The sequence below is a fragment of the Oncorhynchus tshawytscha genome, linkage group LG31, assembly GCF_018296145.1.
Source record: "Oncorhynchus tshawytscha isolate Ot180627B linkage group LG31, Otsh_v2.0, whole genome shotgun sequence".
Classification (NCBI taxonomy): Eukaryota; Metazoa; Chordata; class Actinopteri; order Salmoniformes; family Salmonidae; genus Oncorhynchus; species Oncorhynchus tshawytscha.
This window is the reverse complement of record NC_056459.1, coordinates 7,267,940-7,287,201: the sequence shown is the minus strand read 5'-3', so window position 1 is coordinate 7,287,201 and position 19,262 is coordinate 7,267,940. Positions and strand designations below refer to the sequence as shown.

The window sequence follows — 19,262 nt, the reverse complement described above, 5'->3', positions numbered from 1 at the left end:
TTTTTTAACATACTTAATAACCAGTTTTTGGAAGGATAACTATTTCTATCTCTTGCCTATGCTGCTCTGTACCATCACTCATTCATATATCCTTATGTACATATTCTTTATCCCCTTACACTGTGTATAAGACAGTAGTTTTGGAATTGTTAGTTAGATTACTTGTTGGTTATTACTGCATTGTCGGAACTAGAAGCACAAGCATTTCGCTACACTCGCATTAACATCTGCTAACCATGTGTATGTGACAAATAAAATTTGATTTGATTTGATTTGATTTTTTTCACTCATATTGCAAGTCATATTTCGTAGAAATCTGGAAACACTGGACGGTTACTTTAACAGTTAACAGATGGACAAAAAGAAGTTCCCATGAATGTTTGTCCGATGGTGTTGGAAAACTGTTGAGTATTTATTTTTTTTAAAAGGAAACCCCAACATGACATTGCAATGCCACACATCCTGTATACCCGTAGGAGGCTGCTGAGGGGAGGACGGCTCATAGTAACAGCTGGAATGGAGTCAATGGAATGGTAGCAACCACACGGAAACCATATTTGATACCATCCCATTGACTCCATTCCAGCCATTATAATGAGCCGTCCTCCCCACAGCAGCCTCCACTGCTGTATACAGTACCAAACAACTGCAAAGGTGGGGAATAATTCCATTGCCCCTCATTCATGAGCCAGAGTGTGCACCAGAAGACTGATACTACCTACGTCACAGTACTTCCCCAATGCCCTCAGTGCCTGTGATTGTTGATAGGAGTGGAGAGACCAGTTTCACTTTGGGAAAAGTAATGGAGATGGGAGGTGTTGGCATTCAAGACTAGCCACGCGGAGGCACTGTGAATCGACCACACCTTTGACCTTTGATGGAGACAGGTGATAAGGAGGAGACAAAATGAGTTTGAGATAGTTGTGAGGGCATCGCAAACCCACACGCTGTAGCACTTTACACAATAAGGGACACACTAAAAGCCCAAATCAGAACTCACTGTGAGCAGGTGATAAGGGTGAGGAGGAAAAGGTGCAGGAGAGGGCAGGGCTAACCTGGGAGAGTGACAAAGCAGACACAAGGAAAGAGACGCAACAGAAGAGAGAGATTGACAGATAGAGAAGTTGGGAAAGTGGGAGAGGCCAATTGTCACACGCTGGGGTTATAATACAATGGAGGGTGGTAGACGATCGTTAATATCAAAAGTGTGATTCTAGTACTGCTTCTCGTGAGGAGGGGCACTACAGAAGCGTTGGATGCTGAGGACCTAATACCATTACACATCATTGAGACTCAGCCTTACACAGGGAGCATGCCACGTGAGTTGACACAATAAAATGAGTGAATAAAATGTACAGTTTTGGTTCAAATAAAGGGTAGAATACATGTTTAGTAGCATGTGCGGGGTGTGTATGTGTGTGTCGTGTTGTGTTGTGTGTGAGAAATGCATGTCAAAGAGCAATGCAGCCAGACTGGTTGAGTGACACAAACGTACTTGGAAAGAGGTGAGGGAGGGAAAACGCAGAAATGCTGTCCGAATGTGCTTCCTAACAACACTAAGTGGAGGAGTGTGCTGTGACCGTGACTCATTATTGTCAACTGAGAACAGTGGCGGAAGTAGGTGACAAAACACACCCAAAGTTTCACGAACGAGTTTCACGATCGATTATGAAATAGGATCCTGTGGTTGAGAGGGGAACAGGTGACTTTCGACGTGTTGAGTTTGATGAATCCTTTATTTAGACAGGTTGGGATTGATTTTGGTTGTGTTTATGTAGACATGCAGATAGCCTAGCAGTTACGAGCGTTTGGGCCAGTAACCGAAAAGTTGCTGGTTTGAATCCCTGAGCAGACTAGCTGAAAAACCTGCTGATGTGCCTTTGAGCAAGGCACTTAACCCTAATTGCTCCTGTATGTCACTCTGGATAAGAGCATCTGTTAAATGACTGAAATGTGTTAAAGTAAGGTAAGATGGACATAGCATGTGTGCCAATCTGTTTCTAAGGATGTGATTATAGTATTCAAATCCTCAATATGAATATATAAACAACACAACCTGCGTAACTGAACTGGTTCTTGAGGTGTATTTGATCCCATTTGCCATTTTGAACATTTACCATGGCCCACTCTCTGCCCTCTCAAGTTGATTCAAATTGTAGTTCCATTTGAAAAACAAACGTCCAGAGAGCTGTGACTGGGCCTCTAATTGTTCCATACAACCCGTTGTTGTTTTATCTCTGTGGTGATAAAATGAAAACGGGGGCTGAGTCTGAAATGGCAACCTGTCCACTATGTAGTGGGAACCGTAGGGCCCTGGTCAAAAGTGGTCCACTGCATAAGGAGTAGGGTGCAATTTCAGACACAACACAGTCTCTTCCTACTGTCTAGCCCCTAGTAATTACTTCTCACATTGACCTGCCCTGACCCTGCCAACTTAATTTCAATAATGATATCCTGTCCACTTTCACTGAATACTAGTCAGCCAGTAAGCCAGCCCATCTGTCTTAGCATTTTCCAAACGTCATGCCCAAATCATATCAAAATAACTTCAAATAGCGGGTGTCATCCGAGACTTAACAATAAAAGTCAGACTGTGTTTGATAATGAGGCCTCTAAATTGTGAAGTTGAGTGTGACATATTGTACTGTGCCCAGACGGGCCAGGCCTATTGGGCAAACAATGCTGCGGTACCAACGCACCAGCACGCCCAACCCATCTAGGGTTTTAACGTCTTTAGGACACACATCCCAAATACCAACGCTCTAACCTTGCCAAGTTGGTGTCATACTGGACGCCCCTTGCTGAGCTATCTATATTGCCTTCTTATGCAGTCGTTGTGTGATTGTACTATAGTCATAGTCACGATACTGCACCTTAAGTTGCCTCACCATTCAGACACTATCAGGACTACCCAGATACCATAGTTACTAGGGTTAATCTAGGGTTAATCTAGGGTTAATCTAAGCTCTGCACTCAACAATTGAGATGATATGATAAGAGATACTAGCAGTCAAAAACGTATGTACACAGCATAACAAAAACATGTTAAAAATACTCGCATTGTCATTGTTATCAAGTGGGGGGGGGTGCAAGACATGCAACATGGAGCGAAATGGAAATTGTTTGTCAAGTATACAAACTGTACAGTCTTTTTCCGTTCTCTGAAGCAGCCATTGATTAGCCTAGATGGAGCTAACAGACTCCAGACGTTCTTACATGTGTCTTGTGTGACAGTGGTGTTGGACACTCCATGCCATGTGTCATTACAGCCGAAGGCTTTATGAGGCTGCTGACCGATGGTAATCTAATGATGATATCTCTGTGTGTGTGTTCCTCCTCAGGATGTCATCCTACTCTGATGCCGATAATCAGTGTCAACCGGGGAACACCATCTGTGGTGAGCGCTCCTCTCTCCACTCCTTTCTACACTCCTCTCTCCACTCCTCTCTCCACTCCTCTCTCTACTCCTCTCTACACTCCTCTCTACACTCCTCTCTACACTCCTCTCTCCACTCCTCTCTACACTCCTCTCTACACTCCTCTCTACACTCCTCTCTACACTCCTCTCTACACTCCTCTCTACACTCCTCTCTACACTCTCTCTCTCTCCTCTCCTCTCTCCACCCTCTCTACACTCCTCTCTACACTCCTCTCTCTACACTCCTCTCTCCACCCTTTCTACCTCCTCCTCTCTCCATTCCTCTCTACACTCCTCTCTCCACTCCTCTCTCCACTCCTCTCTCTCTCTCCTCTCCTCTCTCCCTCTCTCCACTCCTCTCTACCTCCTCTCTCCACTCCTCTCTACACTCCTCTCTACACTCCTCCTCTCTCCCTCTCTCTCCACTCCTCTCTACACTCCTCTCTCCACTCCTCTCTCCACTCCTCTCTCTACTCCTCTCTCCACTCCTCTCTCCTCTCTCTCTACCTCCTCTCTCCTCTCTACACTCCTCTCTCCACTCCTCTCTCTCTACCACTCCTCTCTCCTCTACTCTCCTCTCTCCACCTCTCTACACTCCTCTCTACACTCCTCTCTCCACTCCTCTCTCACTCCTCTCTACACTCCTCTCTCCACTCCTCTCGACACTCCTCTCTCCACTCCTCTCTACACTCCTCTCTACACTCCTCTCTACACTCCTCTCTCCACACTCCTCTCTCCACTCCTCTCTACACTCCTCTCTCCACTCCTCTCTCCACTCCTCTCTACACTCCTCTCTCCCTCTCTCCACTCCTCTCTACACTCCTCTCTCCACACTCCTCTCTCTCTCTCTCCACTCCTCTCTCTCCTCTCTACACTCCTCTCTCCACTCCTCTCTACACTCCTCTCTCCACTCCTCTCTCCACTCCTCTCTACACTCCTCTCTACACTCCTCTCTCCCTCCTCTCTCCACTCCTCTCTACACTCCTCTCTCCACTCCTCTCTCCACTCCTCTCTACTCCTCTCTCCACTCCTCTCTACACTCCTCTCTCCACTCCTCTCTCCACTCCTCTCTCTACACTCCTCTCTACACTCCTCTCTCCTCCTCTCTCCACCCTCTCTACACTCCTCTCTCTCCTCTCTCCACTCCTCTCTCCACTCCTCTCTACACTCCTCTCTCCACTCCTCTCTACACTCCTCTCTCCACTCCTCTCCTCTCTCACTCCTCTCTACACTCCTCTCTCCACTCCTCTCTCCACTCCTCTCTACACTCCTCTCTCCACTCCTCTCTCCACTCCTCTCTCCACTCCTCTCTACACTCCTCTCTCCACTCCTCTCTCTCCTCTCTACTCCTCTCTCTCCTCTCTACTCCTCTCTACACTCCTCTCTCCACTCCTCTCTACACTCCTCTCTCTCTCACTCCTCTCTCCTCCTCTCTCCACTCCTCTCTCCACACTCCTCTCTCCTCTCTACTCCTCTCTACACTCCTCTCTACTCCTCTCTCCTCCTCTCTCACTCCTCTCTCCTCTCTCCACTCCTCTCTACACTCCTCTCTACACTCCTCTCTCCACTCCTCTCTACACTCCTCTCTCCTCCTCTCTACTCCTCTCTCCTCCTCTCTCCCTCCTCTCTACACTCCTCTCTCCACTCCTCTCTCCACTCCTCTCTCCACTCCTCTGTCGTTTTCTCCCGTGTCCCCTTGTCCTTCCCCTTCTACATCTTACTGCATGTACGCAAGCTGTTGGGACTCCAAGCCAAAGGCCTTGATTGAAAACACTCCATACATTTGGAGTCTTTTCGAAATCGATAGACAATATTACGGAAATCGCAAGGAAACGTTTAACCATGTGGCAGTTAGCTGTCCACTGATATATTTCTGGTGAGGTGAGTTTTTTTGCGATTCTTCCCATCAGTGTAAAAAGTGCGACGTGTATTTGTGCTGACACATGATCACCATCACAGTAAATACATTTGATAAATATGGCTATCTCTCTGGGTGGAGAGGGTTGTTACCTTGCCCAGCCTTTACCAAACAGAGCTGTAACAAAGGTGTTGCAACCAACACAATAAAGCCACTTCAAACGTCTAGAACAACACCTTGGATACACATCATAGAAAGGATGGAAACTGTGAAATAAATATAGATACATGTGAAATATAGTTAGGAGGGGGCTGGTTTTAGTAGGTACCAAACGAAAGGGGGGAAAAAAGACCTAGACTTGTCCAGTGAGAAACACTGTTTCCGCTGCGTGTCCTAATACAATACTATACAATACAACCTTTTCTGGTCCGTTATACAAAGATAAGAGACGTGTGTTGTGTTTGCTGTCACAGTACTCAGATCCACCAGGCACATAAGACAGGCTGGGAGCAGAACAGGGTCAGCCACATTGTCCCCCGCATTGTCAGCCGCAATGCCAGCCGCAGAGCAGGGGAGGCTAGGAGAAAGAGAGTTCAGACTCCCCAGAAGCTTCTAAAAGGAACAAGAACAGCTGATTGATGATGCATCATGGATCACCTGAAAAGGAATCCAAACCAGATTGTTAAATTCTTATCAATTGGCTTTAAACATTCTAGTGACGTTGTACGGCACAGAGCAGCTTGACTTAGCCAAACAATCAAGGTGTGGTGCAAGCATACTGCACCACCACCCACACCTTTTTCAGTATGCTATTTAAGGAGCACTTAAAGGCCCAGTGCAGTCATGTGATTTTCCTGTGTTTTGAATATATTTGAATATATTTCCAGACTATGAGGTTGTAATAAAATTATGAGAATACCCTTTTAGTGTAAGACCTGTTTGAAAAGATCGGCAGACAGTTTTTTTTGGGATGGAGTTTTGGCCTGCCTGGTAACATCACCATGCGGTAAATGAGTTAATAGACCAATAAGTGTTCCACATTTCTCTGCCAACAGCATACCACCCTGCATACCACTGCTTCTGAAGCTAAGCAGGGTTGGTCCTGGTCAGTTCCTGGATGGGAGACCAGATGCTGCTGGAAGTGGTGTTGGAGGGCCAGTAGGAGGCACTCTTTCCTCTGGTCTAAAAAAATATATCTGAATGCCCCAGGGCAGTGATTGGGGAAACTGCCCTGTGTAGGGTGCCGTCTTTTGGATGGGACATTAAACGGGTGTCCTGACTCTCTGAGGTCATTAAAGATCCCATGGCACTTATTGTAAGAGTAGGGGTGTTAACCCCGGTGTCCTGGCTAAATTCCTAATCTGGCCCTCAAACCATCACGGTCACCTAATAACCCCAGTTTACAATTGGCTCATTCATCCCCCTCCTCTCCCCTGTAACTATTCCCCAGGTCGTTGCTGCAAATGAGAACGTGTTCTCAGTCAACTTACCTGGTAAAATAACGGATACATAAATAAAAATAGCTAGTTTTCAATGTTTTCCCTCCCCACTCAGACCACTCCCAAACAGTCATAGCAAAATTCTTGCTTGAGAAATGTCTCTTTGCTAAGAAGCTATTTTTTATTTTATTTTACATTTTAATTGACAACAATCACAGTAAGGTACTTAATTGTTACCCAGAAATGATTTGAAATTGAGATAAAAACGGCTGCATTGGACCTTTAAATGAAAGGAGTGTAAATAAGTAACTTGTGAAATATGATAGGAATGACGAGCACTAAATCACCCCTGACAAACAGTCTGAAACACATTCCTATTGGCATGTAGTGTTCTTGCTACTTCAAGTCTATCCTACTCAAAACAAATCCTAGACCACACCTGCTTTTAAGTGTCTTCTACCACACTGGGTGGACAAAACATTAGGAACACCTTCCTAATATTGAGTTACACTACCTTTTGCCCTCAGAACAGCCGGGGGAATGGACTCTACAAAGTGTCGAAAGTGTTCCACAGGGATGCTGGCTCCAATGCTTCCCACAGTTGTGTCAAGTCGGCTAGATGTCCTTTGGGTGGTGGACCATTCTTGATACACATGGGAAACTGTTGATCATGAAAACCCCAGCAGCGTTGCAGTTCTTGACACACTCAAAACGGTGCGCCTGGCACTTACTACCATACCCTGTTCAAAGGCACTTTGTCTTGCCCATTCACCCTCTGAATGGTACACATACACAATCCATGTCTCAATTGTCTCAAGGCTTAAAAATCCTTCTTTAACCTGTCTCCTCCCCTTCATCTACACTGCTTGTGTAGATTAACCATTTCCATTCTATACTTCTTTGGTTCTTTTTCACTTTATTGTTGCCCAATGTGATTCAGAAATGTTGTCTTTTTGCAGCCCAGGGTCAGCTGTCGCAGGTTAGAGGTTAAGAGAAAGATGCACCAGAGTTTACTCTCTCAATTCAATTAAATCAAATTTAAGGGCTTTATTGGCATGGGAAACATATGTTTACATTGCCAAAGCAAGTGAAATAGATAATAAACAATAAAAAATTAACTGTAAACATTATATTTACAAATGTTCCAAATATGACATTTCAAATGTCATATTATGTACTGTATATACAGTGTTGTAATGACATGCAAATAGTTAAAGTGCAAAAGGGAAATAAATAAACATAAATATAGGTTGTGTTTACAATGGTGTTTGTTCTTCACTGGTTGCCCTTTTCTTGTGGCAACAGGTCACAAATCTTGCTGCTGTGATGGCACACTCTGGTATTCCACCAAATAGACACGGCAATTGTATTTGTTTTCGAATTCTTTGTGTGTCTGTGCAATATGAGGGAAATATGTGTCTCTAATATGGTTATACATTTGGCAGGATGTTAGAAATGTTAGAAAGTGCAGCTCAGTTTCCACCTCATTTTGTGGGCAGTGTGCACATAGCCGGTCTTCTCTTGAGAGCCAGGTCTGCCTTTCTCAATAGCAAGGCTATGCTCATCGAGTCTGTACATAGCCAGAGATGTCCTTAATTTTGGGTCAGTCACAGTGGTCAGGTGTTCTGCCACTGTGTACTCACTGTTTAGGGCCAAATAGCATTCTAGTTTGCTCTGGTTTTTTAATATTTCTTTCCAATGTGTCAGGTAATTATCATTTTGTTTTCTCATGATTTGGGTGAGTTTAATTGTGTTGCTGTCCTGGGGCTCTGTGGGGTCTGTTTGTGTTTGTGAACAGAGCCCCAGGACCAGCTTGATTAGGGTTCTCTTCTCTCTGCAGGTGATGGCTTTATTGTGGACGTTTTGGGAATCACTGCCTTAAGGTGGTTGTAGAATTCAAAGTCTCTTTTCTGGATTTTGATAATTAGCGGGTATCAACCTAATTCTGCTGTACATGCATTATTTGGTGTTTTACATTTTACACAGAGGATATTTTTGCAGAATTCTGCATGCAGTGTCTCAATTTGGTGTTTGTCCCATTTTGTGAATTCTTGGTTGGTGAGCGGACCCCAGACCTCACAACCATAAAGGGCATCGGCTTCGATAACTGATTCAAGTATTTTTTTAGCCAGATCCAATTGGTATGTCAAATGTTATGTTCCATTTGATGGCATAGAAGGCCCTTCTTGTCTTGTCTCTCAGACCATTCACAGCTTTGTGGAAGTTACCTGTGGCGTGTTTTGTGTGCTCTAGGGCAGCAGTGTTTGGATGGAATTTGTATTTGTGGTCCTGGCAACTGGACCTTTTTTGGAAAACCATTATTTTTGTCTTACTGAGATTTACTGTCAGGGCCCAGGTCTGACAGAATCTGTGCAGAAGGTCTAGGTGCTGCTGTAGGCCGTCCTTGGTTGGGGACTAAAGCACCAGATCATCAGCAAACAGTAGACATTTGACTTCTGATTCGAGTAGGGTGAGGCTGGGTGCTGCAGACTATTTTAGTCCCCTCACCAATTTGTTGATATATATGTTGAAGAGGGTGGGGCTTAAGTTGTATCCCTGTCTCACCCCCCAGCCCTGTGAAAAGAAATGTGTGTTTTTTGCCAATTTTAACCGCACACTTGTTGTTTTGTGTACATGGATTTTATATTGTTGTATGTTTTCACCCAGCACCACTTTCCATCAATTTGTATGGCAGACCCTCATGCCAAATTGAGTCAAAAGCTTTGTTTGAAGTCAACGAAGCATGATAAGATTTGGACTTTGTTTTGGTTTATTTGTTTGTCTATTAGGGTGTGCAGGGTGAATATGTGGTCTGTCATACAGTAATTTGGTAAAAAGCCAATTTGACATTTGCTCAGTGCATTGTTTTCACAGAGGAAATGTACAAGTCTGATGTTAATGATAATGCAGAGGATTTTCCCAAGGTTGCTGTTGACGCATATCCCACAGAGGTTATTGGGGTCAAATTTGTCTCAATTTTTGTGGATTGAGATGATCAGTTCTTGGTTCCAAATATTGGGGAAGATGCCAGAGCTGAGGGTGATGTTAAAGACTACTAGTATAGCCAATTGGAATTTGTGGTCTGTATATTTTATAATTTCATGTAGGATACCATCAACACCACAGGCGTTTTTTGGGTTGGAGGGTTTGTATTTTAGTTAATTCAATGTAATTGGAGAATCCAGTGGGTTCTGGTAGTCATTAATATCTGATTCTAAAATGTGTAATTGATCATGTATATGTTTTTGCTGTTTGTTCTTTGTTATAGAGCCAAAAATATTAGAGAAATGGTTTATCCACACACCTTGAGCTGATTTCTGACATGCTGTTCCTTCTTTTTCCGTAGTGTATTTCTGTATTGTTTTAGTGATTCACCATAGACTCAGGTTTTCTGGTTCTCTATGTTTTTGGTTGGATTGGTTTTTCAATTTCTTTCTTAGGTTTTTGCATTCCTCATCAAATCATTTGTCATTGTTGTTAATTTTCTTAGGTTGTCTGCCTGACATTTTTAGATTCGATAGGGAAGCTGAAAGGTCAAATATAGTGCTTAGGCTTTCTACTGCCAGGTTTACACCTTGACTATTAAAGTGAACTGTTTTGTCCAGGAAGTTGTCTAAAAGGGATTGAATGTGTTGTTGCCTAATTGATTTTTGGTAGGTTTCTGCACTACTTTCATTCCATCTATAGCATTTCTTAATATTGTGCAGTTCCTTTGGCTTTGATGCCTCATGATTGAGTATTGCTCCGTTCAGGTAGACTGTGATTTTGCTCTGATCTGATAGGGGTGTAAGTGGGCTGACTGTGAATGCTCTGAGAGACTCTGGGTTGAGGTCAGTGATAAAGTAATCTAAAGTACTACTGCCAAGGGATGAGCTGTAGGTGTACCTACCATAAAAGTCTCCTCGAAGCCTACCATTGACTATGTACAAACCCAGTGTGCGACAGGGCTGCAGGTGTGACCCATTGTTTTGTCATAGTTATGTCTATGGGGGCATATTTGGAAGGGAATTACTGTCAGCTCCAGGTAGGTGTTTGTCCCCGTGTGTGCTGAGCGTGTCAGGTTCTTGTCCAGTTCTGGCATTTAGGTCACCACAGACTAGTCCCCCTTTAGGACGGAGAAGCTGTCATTGTTAAAGTATGAGTTTTCTAATGGGAGTATATAGGTAGTACACATGAGGACATTTTTCTCTGTTCTTTGTTTCTTTGTTTTGTTTTCAGCTTTATGTTCCATAGTGTGTAATGTTGTTTCCGGTTTAGGACCGGACCATTACAGTCAGTGTGAGCATAGGTCCGAAATGGGCGGGGCCTATATAGGGTGTGGCCAGAGATTGTTTGGGGTGGTCTCAGCTGGTTGAGGTGTGGCTGGTGAGGATGTGGTTTGGGTGTAGGTCCTCTTGGCGTGGGTTTTCTGTGTGCAAGTCCTTCGGGAGGGAGTCTTGCAGGTCTGGGAGGGTTTCTCGCTGGTCTGGGTGAGGTGTCCGTTGTTCTGTTGCTCCTGTGTGAGGTGCTGTGGCTTGCGGTTGAGGGTGATGTCCTTCAGTGTCCTGGCAAAAGTTGGGATTGCTGCCTTGTAGAGGTGGACCTGGTCGTAAAAGGCTGTTCAGGTCCAGGGTGGAGTGGTGGGCCAGGTAGACATTAGGTAGGGTTTGGATGTGTTGCTCTGCTACCTAATGTCTACCTAGCTCATCAGGTTGTTTTTGTGAATTATAATGTGGCTGGGGGACCCAAGTCTGTCCTATGACAACAGCTCCAGGGCATACCTAGTGTTTGGGCACCAGAGTTTAGTCTCTCTCTCTCTGTCTCTCTCTCTGTCTCTGTCTCTCTCTCTCTCTCAGAGATCACAGTATATGAACAGGAAGTGATCATCGTGCCCGTCCTGCTCCTGGCAAGCTTCCTGGTCAGTCTGCTAATCGTTCTCCTGCTGAGGTACTGCACTGGAAAGGAAAACCGCAGACGACCCACAGTAACCCTAGCCCGACCACACAGCACCAGCACGAGCAGACACACACAGAGGAAAAGTACCAGACGGAACACACAGGGCATTGAGGGTAAGTTGGTGTGCACATCGAGGTAATGCCAATGAGCTTGACTGATGAGCCAGCACAAGTATCTTACCACTATGTGCAAGTCTCTCTAGACAAATGGCAATGTGTCAATGCTCCAGCTTAACACATCTTTACAAGTTGTGTTGTCAGTTGGGACAGAGAGGACGAGTCGGAAAGGGGAAGCGCGTCACCGGTCGCGTTACTGCCCTAGCTAAAGATGAGCACAGTACCCGCCTGCATTTTAATCCCTGCCTACCTAAACAAGTGATTTGTTGGGAGAGTTGTTTGTCTGATGAGGACCCTCCCCTGAATATTTTTTTCTCCCCCTTTTCAAATTGTCATATAGAAGCCGACATCCTCCCCAGACCTTGTGCTGTTGCTGCCTAGCTTCCCACTGGGCAAACCACATCATTTCAATGTGGATATGAGGGTAATATTTGGTTGGGACGTTGATCAATGAGATTTCAGCCTTTATTCACTCACTCAAAAAGAAAGCAAGAAGTGTGTTGAATTCCCAATGTGTTCACTATGCTTTCAACTATCTAAAAGCACAACCAAATTCCATTGGAAATACAATGTCAGATATTTTGTAATTATACAACAATTTAATATGTCGTTACTGTGCGGTTGAGTTTACATTAAAAGTACATAGTGCAAGTGATACACGCTGTTCGAGATTCTGTACAGATTATTATAGCAATTGTAAAGATCTCCACAGACCTGCGACCTTTGCATGCTAACTCAATATTAGGAAGGAGTTCCTAACGTGTGGTATACTCCGTGTAGTTACAAGAGGCTAACCTCAAAATGTGGCCATGGATGCATTACTCATTTTAGGGTTGAATAAATACTGTTTCATTAGTTTGTACAATAGCCTTAACTTTAGGCTATTTAGTGTTTTACAAAAGTAATATTGACTTGTGTTTGGTTGACAGTGCAGCCAAATATCAACGTTTAAAGGATATCTAATGCTTGGATAGGTTCATCTGAGCCACTGGCATAATCCTATTCTTTAACTTTTTTGGTTTAGTTGAAGACCTAAATCCAACATATAATTGGTTAACTTTGTCGACAAGTTAATTGGCTGTTTACTGTATTGCGAAAGTTTGGTTGTCCACACAACCAAATATCCACATTTGAAGGAGATGTATCTTTTGTGCCACTGACTTAGTCTGACTTTAACTCCAGCTTCTCTACAAATTAATAGTTGATATACTGCATTAACGTCTACCACTCAACCAAGAATCAAAGATGAAGAATATAACTAAATCACATCAAACTTTATTTAAAGTGTATTTAAAGTTTAATTTGATTTACTTTCCTATTCTATTCTTTAACTTGTATTTTTGGTTGAGACGGAGACATGAATCCAACATATCAATTATTAATTTGTAGACAAACTGTGACTAAAGGCTGATCAAGTCAGTGGCACAGATGGAACTATTCAAGCAGAAGATCTCCTTCAAATATTGATATTTGGTTGCGTTGACAACCAAACACAATTCAATATCCAGTTTGTCGACCAATGAATGATTGATATGTTGGGTCTCCATCTCAACCAAAGTTAAAGAATATGATTAAATCTAATCAAACTTGAAATGCACTATTTTTAACATTGATTTTTAGGTTGAGATAGAGACGCGAATCCAACATATTAATGATGAACTTAAAAGGTTACATTTGAATTCAACCGAAGCTTGAAACCTTAGTCCTGTATGTATTGTCTATGTTTTGTTGAACCCTGGGTTGAATTGAAACAATAGCTGTTGATGACATTTCATTTGCTCTGTTAAAACTACCCTTTGGAATGACTTTAATAGCAACAGTGAATATATTTAGTTACGTAGAGGTCTCTCAATAATCATTCTCACAATAGCACATTGATAGGAGACTGTGACAAATATAAAAACTGGGCTTGGTTAAAACCCTGGACGGGAGACCAAATTAATAGTTGTAAATCAACTCTCCAGTAGGACGTGCCGCCCAGTCTATTGTTTTTTAAATTCTGATAGTGGATATAACGTTGAAGATCTGACATTGTTTCAAAGGTACAAATTCAACATATTTTAGGTTTGTCTATGTTGAAAATTGGTTACAATGATGACATAATCCTGTGGTTGAAATGTCTTTCCTCAAAACAACAGTTGCTTTTTTCAAATCCAGTTCATTTTCAAGTTAGATTCCACATCACAGTACTTTGACAATGTACATTGAAACACTGAAGCACAAGTTTGTGCCCAGTGGGTTACAATGCTCCAAGGTCTGAGATATCCAAAACTAACTCTGTACTAGAATTACAGTACAGTAGTAAGCATTTACAAACTGTGTAAAACACATACTTGGTCAATTGCTTAAGCACAATGATTGCCATATGGTTTATTTCAAACGTTTACTGTAAATGTTTTCCAAAACTAGACAAACTCCTGCCATATATGCATCTACTGGCATATGGTGTATTTATCTACTTTAAAAAGCCTGCATTGGCAGAAACTGATGTTTGTTTTGTAATGCATGAGTTGCATCTCCAGGTCTCTTCTACGCAGTGGTGGAAAAAGTACCCAATTGTCATACTTGAGTAAAAGTAAAGATACCTTAATAGAAAATGACTCAAGTAAAAGTCACCCAGTAAAATACTGCTTGAGTAAAAGTCTGAAAGTCTTTGGTTTTAAATATACTGTACTTAAGTATTGAAAGTACATGTAATTGCTTAAATATACTTAGGTATCAAAAGTAAAAGTATAAATAATTTAAAAAAAAATCCTTATATTAAGCAAACCAGCCCGCACCATTTTCTTGTTTTTTATTTATTTACGGATAGGGGGCACATAGGGGGCACACTCCAACACTCAGACATAATTTACAAACCAAGCATGTGTGTTTAGTGAGTCCACCAGATCAGAGGTAGTAGGGATTTTCTGTTGAGTGTGTGAATTGGACCACTTTCTTGTTACTTTTGGGTGTCGGGGAAAATGTATGGAGTAAACAGTACCTTATTTTCTTTAGGAATGTAGCGAAGTAAAAGAAAAGTTGAAAAAATATAAATAGTAAAGTACAGATACCCCAAAAAACGACTTAAGTAGTACTTGCTTTGATATATGTGCATGTGCGTCCCATCTCATTACCTGCAGCTCCTCCTGAGTTGAACCCTCTGGAGCATGAGGAGTTACCTATGGGCACTCCGACCCGGCGTGACGCCCTTGCCACGTTGTCTGCCGTACCGGAGACACCCAAAGAGAGACAGCATGGCTCTTTCAACCTGGTCACTCCGCTGCCCCTCTCCTTCCCCGTCAAACCAGACGACTCTGTCACCCTCTACAGGGCAAGGATGGACAACAGAGAAGTGGTTCTACGGACACTTAAAGGTAACACGCTTTGATATTCATTGGAATGGTAAAATCGACGCTCCATTCCAGAGACTGACACTCAGTGCATTGTAAGACCTTGAGGCTTATAAGAGTATAAAACCTGAAATCTTGGGGATGTTATCTTGTCTTTGTGTTACTATGAAATCTTGTGATCTTTAACTCAATATTCAAATCGAAAGACCTAGTCCAACCCATAACAAAATGGACTAACTTTCCCATGAGTAGCCTACTGCCAGATAAAGGACAAAAACATACAACAGTTTAAGATCAGTTTAAGCAAGGCAAGGTGTAGAATCTCTAATCTTGATAGTATAAGGAGTAGTTATTTGGATGTAAGGTGATTTGCAGATCAGTGATTCTACGCAGTCCGACTGCAATGTAGTTAATCTCAACATGTACCTTTTCTCACCCCAGAAAAAGCCGATGACAGCGAGCGGCAGTCCTTCCTGGGCTTTGCTTCCTTCCTGTCTGAGCTGGGGCCTCACCCCTTTCTGCCTGGTCTGATGGGCGTGGTCTCCCTACGTACCCCCCTCATCACCGTGATGGAGGAACTGGTGCACAGGGACCTGCTGGGGTTCCTATGGAGGTGTCGACAGGTATGGTACTCCCATAGAGTTAGATAGAGGACTCATCATTATATCTGTGCCATTATAGCGTCTGTGACATGGGCAGCATCATTGAGGCTGCAACCCATAGGAATCCCCACCCAATTTACTACTTGAAAATGGGCGAAGCACGATAGAAGCCCTCAATAGCAATGTCCATGCTAAAACGGCTTAAATCCACAATGAGTCCTCTATCTATCTCTGTGGGTATTCCTACTGTAAGTTACCAAATAGCTGGGGGTGTTCAGTAGGGAGAACACTGTTTTAAACAGAGTGAAATGGAGAGGTAGCCGGCTTGAAATTGTCCAAAGAGAGATGATTGTTTCACCAAAACGTTTTGCTACGGACTGGAGTATACTGAACACTACCCTGATATGTTAGGAAACGGCCCAAACTAGAGATCTGCCCGCACAACTTTTACGTAAATTGTCGTCAGTTTGCCTGAAAATTCTAGTTGTATGTGGGTCTCAAGACGCTGAGCAAACACTCTGTAACTCATGTAGACTACAGTGAATATGGACATGATCCTTAGTGATAGTGTGAGTGGAAACTCAACTCTCTTTCTTGGCAGGACACGGGTGTGGAGTCCCCGTGCGATATCACAGAGCAGCGCATCTTCACCATGGGAGGACAAGTGGCTTCTGCTCTGGTTGGTCTCTCTCTCCCTCACCTTCCCACACATCAAGTGATCCATCCATCTCTGTCATTTTGTCTACAATTTAAAATTATAGTTCAAGTTGAGTGCGTATGTTATAAAATGTCAATTGGATGATTACATCATACTTATTCAGAACTGTATAAGCACGGTGACAACTGCTGATGTAAATTATCATTTGATTTGAACCTGTTGGTAGGGGCCAAGAGTTTTACCTATGTTTAGAAAAACTCCTGGCCATACCTACTTGATTCGTCTGTATGAATGGCTTTCATACGCTTGAATGTCACATAGCCATATTAAAACACAACATTCTCTCTAATTGTGTATTCAGGCATACCTGCACGGTCAGAGCTGTATCCATGGCAACGTTGGAGCTCGGAGCGTGCTGGTTGGTCTAGACCTAACGGCTAAACTGTGGGGATTGGGTCCAGCATACTGTAAGAAAACACAAGCAGGAACTCCAGGAGAGCTGCAGAACGTTGAGATGAGGAAGTGGCAGGCTCCAGAAGTATTGGCAAGGAGACCTGTCAGTCAAAGCAGTGACGTGTAAGTCGCCAACCTGATCGGACACATCCATTACACAAATGATCAAAAATACATGTGATTTTTTTTTTTACTTCAACAATGAACTCTCCGACCATCCTTCTTTCCAGCTGGTCTTTTGGTATCCTGCTCCATGAAATAGTGACACTAGGTAAATGCTTTCCTAAATAAATAATGCATCATTACTGGTCTGCTGAACTGCTATAACCATCACAAATTGAAAAATATGTATCTCATTATGATAATGTTTATCTTGTATACACACCCTAATTCATAATTTATTCCTCCACTTTGTAGGTGACCCACCATTCCCTAAAGTCATGGCCGGTGATCTTCTTCAATACCTCCAGAGAGGAAAGACTCAGAAGAGACCAGCTAATTGTTCTAACTCACTGTAAGAGACCCCATTAAGTAATAATACATGAATAATGACCTGATATATGACAGAAAACACATATGATTATAACAATGCTGTAATACTTCTCTTCGACGTTGGTAGAAGTGGCCACAATGATTACCACAAAACAAGTTACATTGGTTACAAAAACTACTGTACCTTTTTTCAGGTATTCCATAATCAAGTCCTGCGGCCAGTTCGCTCCACATGAGCGCCCTACATTGGCTGAGGTGATCCAGAAGCTCCAATCAGGAGAGAAGAGTGCCAACAATAGGACAGTTCTTCGAGTGCCTGAGCCACTGGACATTGAGAAGTACCTGCGGGAGGCGGGATATGGAGAGGCCTACAATTACGTTGTTCTCTGATTGGCTCCTGCGATGGTCGTTTAAATCAAGGTCTACATTACGTTCAGTGTTGCTTTTCTCACATTATCATGAAGACTGTTGGGAGAGCGTTTTTACTGTCAAAACAGCACGACTAGTTTATCTTTAGGTCCCTTACTATGCTCAATACAACGTAAGAGACTGATGAAACACTCAGGTATTAACACATACAGCATTCAGAATGTATTCAGACCCCTTGACTTTTTCCACATTTTGTTACGTTACAGCCTTATTCTAAAATGCATTACATTTTTTAAAATCCTCAGCAATCTACGCACAATACCCCATAATGACAAAGAGAAAACAGGTTTTTAATAATTTTTGCAAAAAACAGAAATACATTATTTACATAAGTATTCAAACCCTTTGCTATGAGACTCAAAAAGATCATCCTTGAGCTGTTTCTACAACTTCATTGGAGTCCACCTGTGGTAAATTCAATTGATTGGACATGATTTGGAAAGGCACACACCGGTTTATATAAGGTCCCACAGTTGACAGTGAATGTCAGAGCAAAAACCAAGCCATGAGGTTCGAAGGAATTGTCCGTAGAGCTCCGAGACAGGATTGGGTCGAGGCACAGATCTGGGGAAGGGTACCAAAACATTTCTGCAGCATTGAAGGTCCCCAAGAACACAGTGGCTTCCATCATTCTTAAATGTAAGAAGTTTGGGACCACCAAGACTCTTCCTAGAGTTGGCCGCCCAGCCAAACTGAGCAATCGGGGGAGAAGGGTCTTCGTCAGGGAGGTAACCAAGAACCCGATGGTCACTCTGACAGAGCTCTAGAGTTCCTCTGTGGAGATGGGAGAACCTTCCAGATGGAAAACCGTCTTTGCAGCACTCCACCAATCAGGCCTTTATGAAGCCACTCCTCAGTAGAAGGCACATATGACAGCCCGCTTGGAGTGTGACAAAGGTCACTTAAAGACTCTCGTACCATGTGAGACAAGATTATCTGGTCTGATGAAACCAAGATTGAACTCTTTGGCCTGAATGCCAAGCGTCGCATCTAGAAGAAACCTGTCACCATCCCTACGGTGAAGCATGGTGGTGGCAGCATCATGCTGTGGGGATGCTTTTCAGCGGCAGGGACTGAGAGACTAGTCATGATCGAGGCAAAGATGAACGGAGCAAAGTACTGAAAACCTGCTCAAGAGCGCTTAGGACCTCAGACTGGGGCGAAGGATCACCTTCCAACAGGACCACGACCCTAAGCACACAGCCAGGCCAACGCAGGAGTGGCTTTGGGACAAATCTCTGAATGTCCTTGAGTGGCCCAGCCAGAGCCCAGACTTGATCGAGCATCTCTGGAGAGACCTGAAAATAGCTGTGCAGCGACGCTCCCCATCCAACCTGAAATAGCTTGAGAGGATCTGCAGAGAAGAATGGGAGAAACTCCCAAATACAGGTGTGCCAACAAGCTTGTATCATCATACACTAGAAGACTCGAGGCTGTAGACTATGCCAAAGGTGCTTCAACAAAGTACTGAGTAAAGGGTCTGAAAACTTATGTAAATGTAATATTTCTGTTTTTTAATTTTTTATGAAT

At 43.2% G+C, this 19,262-nt stretch overlaps 1 protein-coding gene across 1 annotated transcript; it reads left to right on the top strand.

Moving 5' to 3' along the window:
- Positions 1-1,008: 1,008 nt before the first annotated feature.
- Positions 1,009-18,000, top strand: styk1a (serine/threonine/tyrosine kinase 1a). Its single transcript, XM_024400774.2, has 10 exons — positions 1,009-1,319; positions 3,342-3,397; positions 11,551-11,763; positions 14,889-15,122; positions 15,540-15,721; positions 16,302-16,379; positions 16,720-16,934; positions 17,042-17,082; positions 17,229-17,325; positions 17,498-18,000. Exons 2-10 carry the CDS (start codon positions 3,343-3,345, stop codon positions 17,691-17,693), a joined length of 1,311 nt encoding a protein of 436 aa, XP_024256542.1. The 5' UTR covers positions 1,009-1,319; position 3,342; the 3' UTR covers positions 17,694-18,000.
- The last annotated feature ends 1,262 nt before the right edge of the window (positions 18,001-19,262 follow it).

Coding starts and splice junctions, on each gene's coding strand:
- styk1a (XM_024400774.2), top strand. CDS start 3,343: ATGTCATCCTACTCTGATGCCGATAATCAGTGTCAACCGGGGAACACC. Junction 15,123..15,539: donor GGTTCTACGGACACTTAAAG/GTAACACGCTTT, acceptor TTCTCACCCCAG/AAAAAGCCGATGACAGCGAG. Junction 17,083..17,228: donor CCATGAAATAGTGACACTAG/GTAAATGCTTTC, acceptor TCCACTTTGTAG/GTGACCCACCATTCCCTAAA.